At 39.2% G+C, this 5,302-nt stretch overlaps 1 protein-coding gene and 1 long non-coding RNA gene across 2 annotated transcripts; one reads left to right on the top strand and one right to left on the bottom strand.

Annotated features, from left to right (window-relative positions):
• Positions 1-119: 119 nt before the first annotated feature.
• LOC116229933 (fatty acid-binding protein, liver) lies at positions 120-3,186 on the top strand. Its single transcript, XM_090123957.1, has 4 exons — positions 120-653; positions 1,453-1,625; positions 1,929-2,018; positions 3,076-3,186. Exons 1-4 carry the CDS (start codon positions 587-589, stop codon positions 3,124-3,126), a joined length of 381 nt encoding a protein of 126 aa, XP_089980083.1. The 5' UTR covers positions 120-586; the 3' UTR covers positions 3,127-3,186.
• Positions 3,187-3,946: 760 nt separating this feature from the next.
• On the bottom strand, positions 3,947-5,258 carry LOC149915143 (uncharacterized). The gene is made up of 2 exons (XR_016459725.1): positions 5,078-5,258; positions 3,947-4,758 (listed from the first exon to the last, which is right to left on the bottom strand). It is a non-coding gene; the product is annotated as an uncharacterized LOC149915143 (long non-coding RNA).
• Positions 5,259-5,302: the final 44 nt, after the last annotated feature.

Below are 5,302 nucleotides of genomic sequence, written 5' to 3'. Positions count from 1 at the left end.
CCCTACATTTAACACAGATTTAGATACACTTTACTGACATCTACTGGAAGAAATCATAACTGACTGCTCCAGAATGACCAAGAAAGTGGAGTACCACAATTCTGGAAGAAGCATTTGTGGCTTTATTTCCACCATTTAAGTTCCAAGTGCTCATAGCACATACACTATACACTGTCCTATCACATGATAGTGATTATCTCACATCTAAATTATGCTATTTTACCTGAAGAAATGAAAGAAAACACATTACGAGTAGAAGTTGTGCACAAAAATAAAACTAATTAATCAAGGCAACACTTTGCAACTATTATGAATAATTATCTGAGTTCAGTGACCCATCAATAAACAGAACATCCCAGAAGATTTGGTCAAGGTAGGACTCTGTAAAAAGCAGAATGAACGAGAGGTTATGATCATTGAGAGCAAATATGAGATTAATAAGTGTTACTTCACTGTTAATAATTAGCTGATCATCTCGCAGCCTGGGCTGGTCTCACCCTTTCCATAAATAGCACCCGAATGACCAGAATCAGCTCTCACTGTCCTGCTAGCAGCACTGCCCTCACACTGTACCTTATCATCCATAATGGCATTCAGCGGCACCTGGCAGGTCTATGCTCAAGAGAACTATGAAGAATTTCTGAAAGCTCTCGGTAAGTGTTAAGTCACTTCTAAAATCATTTGCTCTGTACACATGCTTTGCAAACATCTTTTATTATAGTATTTCTATGCTGTTTTTTTCTTTTGTTTCTGTGATAAACTACTCATCAGGTAAGTCTATTATGTCTGATCTGAAAAAGAAAAGAAACTATGACAAGTCCCTTACAAAAGAATAAGTACATATAAAAAAATGACTTATTTGGGTTAACACATAATGTTATAAATACATTTAACTGTAACGAATTTGTTAATGGCTTACAGATTTTCAGTGCTCTTTAGTAGAGCAGGCACTTTCTATAGCACTACTGATAAATGTATGTGACAGCTGCTCAGTAATCTGTAAAGAATCAACTTGGTGGTTATGATTTTGTAGGTACCACATAAATAAAAATGCACTTATCTTCTTGACAATCATGGCAAAACATTCACAGTTGAGTGTTTTTTTCAGGCACGTAACAGATATTCAGTAGAATTAAAACTCAGTTATAGTTGAAAAGCTCCATCCTGCAGTATGATGCCTACACCAACCCCTTACTGCTAAAGATGGTACTTTCAAGTCATGCTGAAGACACACTGATAAAGTACTTCAAGGTCATTATAATACCAAAATCTATACAGTCTAGGTGGAATGGAACATTATGTCCATAGAGAAGTGAGGAACCCAAAACAGCATTTGCCTTCAACCTCGCAAACTATTTTTTGTTATTGGTTTGTACATTCTGCACCTTGATTTGCTATTTCATATAAATACACAAATTCATAATAGAAGTCCTTTTTTGTCTTTCTTCACAGCACTGCCAGAAGACCTTATCAAAGTGGCTCGAGATATCAAGCCTATTGTTGAAATACAACAAAAAGGAGATGACTTTGTTGTGACATCAAAAACACCCAAGCAGACTGTGACTAACTCCTTTACACTTGGAAAAGAGGCTGACATTACTACTATGGATGGCAAAAAGCTAAAGGTAATGTGTTTCAGAAACAGGTGAATCTCTCTGCTCACCCTTATACTTCAGTTTCTGTGCTCCAATGAGATTTGTTTTTACCATTTCCTTTAGAAAAATAAATAAATATAGAGCACATGCATACATTTTGACCAACAGAAATGTTTATTGTGAAACTCTTATTAAAATACTCCTGCTTCAATCAACAGATGTAATTACACAGCATCAGTGTGACTCGCATTTATTTCCTATCTATGCCGGAATCACTTCCTATCTATTTCCTCAAAATCTCCAATGTTTTATGTTTTTAATCTGCTTCAACAGTGCACTGTGCACCTGGCAAATGGGAAGCTTGTGTGCAAATCAGAAAAATTCTCACATGAACAAGAAGTTAAAGGAAATGAAATGGTAGAGGTAAGTGATGGAAAACAATGGTTTATTAAATGCTGAAGGAAAAAAGTTCTCTGTTGATCAGCTCTTCGTGTAGGGTCAATACGTTCAAAGAATACTGGCCCCCAAATGACTACATTGCTTATAGAATCTTAACAGATGCTTAAATCTGCAGATTCAGAATTTTAGTATTTCAGACTAATCACAGTGGAAAACACTACCAGTGTCAGTTACTATTCCTGTTATAAAAATTGGGTGCTCTAAATGACTCTCTTTTAAACACTGCTTGTACATTTAATGCATCTTTCTCAACAAATGTTGTTTATTAATTATTATGCTGGGGACAATTCTAAGCACTGAAGTGTGAATGGCTTTAGCTGTTGAGCACTGCATAGGAAGACTCCTTATAAACTCCTGTAGAAGACTGTTTGCACTCTTAGTTCTATGAACAGTATTGGCTCCAAAACAAATAATGACTGAGTCAGACTTGAAAATTTTGCAATACATTTTGTTCCACCTAGTTAGTTCTAGCTTATTTCTTAGTAACAAAGAGATATTCTCCTCAGTTAAGCTCACCAGATTTCAAAGAAGTATCCACTTAGGTAAAGACTACAATCAGAAAGACAGCTAACTCCATCAAAGTTGTGTGTTTTGACATGCAGCTTCCCAAGATGAATCTGAGTATCTCAAGCTACTTTTCCAAGCAAAACACTGTGCAAAAGAACCCATTACTATTTGGGATGATGCATTTCCACTATGGGAAGTATATCTTTATACCCGTTAAAACAGAGTGATAAAATGCAGCTGATAATGGCACTTATATTTAGATTACCTCTCTTCGGAACTGGTTTTGTTTAAAAAAAAAGAAAAAAAGAAAGAAAACCAAAAACATTCTTTGGTTCAAACATTTTGCACATATGTATAGGCAGGCATTGTAATTTCTGTAACTAAACTCTGTAGAATGTTCTTCTGTGATAATCTGGATTTATAAATGAATTACAGAAACTTCTAATGACTTAACTATTAATAGCTATCCTGAAGTCCAAATGAAAAACAAATTGTGTGTATTTGTCATCTACAGACTATTACTTTTGGTGGAGTTACACTTGTCAGAAGAAGCAAGAGAATTTAAAGACAGATCACCTTCTTTGTGACATCTTTACATACTTAAAATAAAGTGCACTTTCCATAAGGTGTGTCCATCTTTGCTATTGCTATATAGTACAGAAAATGATGATTTCTACTATCATTATACATAAAATCACTTCCCATTATTATAAGATTCTGTTTTCCCCAAGTACACTTACAGATCCCTTCTATACCCAAAACTGAGGTCTCCCTCTCAGACAACCAAAGCTGGACATAGTTGAAAAATGCTGATTTACCATAGTAATCATTGAGAAGGGACAGAAGCTGATATCAATGTTTCTCACTTCCTTACCAAATTAATAAACATATTCAGTGTTAATCCCTTTTTATAGGAAAGTGCAATGTTCTACTGAAAACTCTTTTCTCTCTATGCTATTCAGCAAAAAAACGAATAGATACTTGTTTAGCTGACCTGCACTGGGACTGCAATGAGAACATCCTAAAAGCTGTGAAGTATTTAACAATCATTACAGAGCAGACCCTCGAGCCAGCCTACCTGGATCCCTCTACATTGTCAGTGTTTGCTCTGCAGTATTTCTGTGCATCCTTTTGCAGACCTTAAATTCCATGTGAGTTAACAAAACTAAAAACAGCATGGAAGCCAAGACACTGATAAGCTCAGGAAGACTTTCAAAGCATCAGGACTGCAGGAGGCCATGTAGGAGTTAGGCACATTTCTGTCTGGAAACTGCTGTGTAACTGCTGCTAACTTCACAGTGACATATGACAACACAACACAGTTTTCCAAAAGCATGCCTGCAGAACAGTGAAAATCTTCAATGATCAAATGCTGTATCAGTAAGTTGTAGGATACAAAAGCAAAGATGCATCAGGTTTATTTCTGAATGACTTTAACTAAATCAGATCACTGGACAGAACACTTCTGAAGTTACAAAACCATAATTCTTTGCTTTTGATTTGACATAAGATAGGTTGATATTAAAGCAAAACGCACATATGTGTGTTTGTATTTAAAATAAACATCTCACCTTTAAAATAAAGGTCTTAGTGGTGTTCATGGACTATTCAGACATTCCCTGCACACTTGGAAATGTGCTCTTCCTGTTCAAACTCCTCACCAAAGTTCAGGCTCAGTACAGGACTGCGTGTATCAAAAGGGGCACTGCGCTCCAGAGTGCAGATACATCACATGTTGAAAATGCCATATACTAAAAGCACATTCATTCATATACGGAATATAAAGTGACGTCATTTTAATTTGAAGGCACCAAAAAATTATTAAATTCTTCACAGTTGTCAGGACATCACATTTCCAGCAACTGTGCCCATCCTGTCAATCCAACACTCCTCTGCCTCGGGACACCAAGGATGTGGGAAAATCCTCAGCACGGTTCTGTAGGCGAAGCTGCCCAAACCTGATGACTGTGGCCAGGTTGTGAGCTTTATCCCATCGCTGGGCCGTGGTACCGATCCCCTTCCATGCAGCCATCTTCTGCAGAGGGCTTCGTGAGAATCTTGATGTTATTACTATTTGGATCTTGTTGAAACTGCTCATTTGCAATTCCAAAAGCTCTGAAGGGGTAATACTTGCAGCAGGAGTTCCTACCCTTCAACACTCTACACTCTCAGCTGGTTCCACTTCTTTTTCACGTGTCTGCAACAGGAATTTTTCCCACTTTACCACAGATGTTTTGTGTTATGCACTCCCACACAACTCTGGTCTCTAACGCTCTCCTGGCTCATGTTCCTGTTCTTTTACAACTCGCGCACAAACGCAGCCCCTTAACGCGCTGACACACGGAGCCTGTGGCGAGCAGGGAGAGGCAGGGGCTGCTCTTCTGTGCCTGTGGATCTGAAAGCCCCTCACCACAGCACGACGCAACACAGCCCTTCACGCTGCCCGAGGTAACAATTCAGCCACAATACGAGAGTTTATCGGCACAACTACCATTAAATATCAGCCACAGAACTACCTGCTTTATTGTTCTCGCCACACAAACGACTCAACTGAAAAACGGCCGCTCGCCTCGGCGCAGGGCCCCCGCGCGGCCCCCGCGGCGCCCCGCCCGCCGCCACTTCAACGGCGCACAAGAAGCGGCGCGCGCGCTTCACCATCTTGGGGCGGGAAAATCCAGCCCCTCCTGGAGCGGAGCAGAGCGCATGCGCGGATCCTGCAGGCGGGAGAGGTCCTCTCCCGC

This window comes from Phasianus colchicus, chromosome 24 (assembly GCF_987193195.1).
Source record: "Phasianus colchicus chromosome 24, bPhaCol1.hap1.1, whole genome shotgun sequence".
NCBI lineage: Eukaryota > Metazoa > Chordata > Aves > Galliformes > Phasianidae > Phasianus > Phasianus colchicus.
This window is presented reverse-complemented; position numbering and strand designations above follow the sequence as displayed.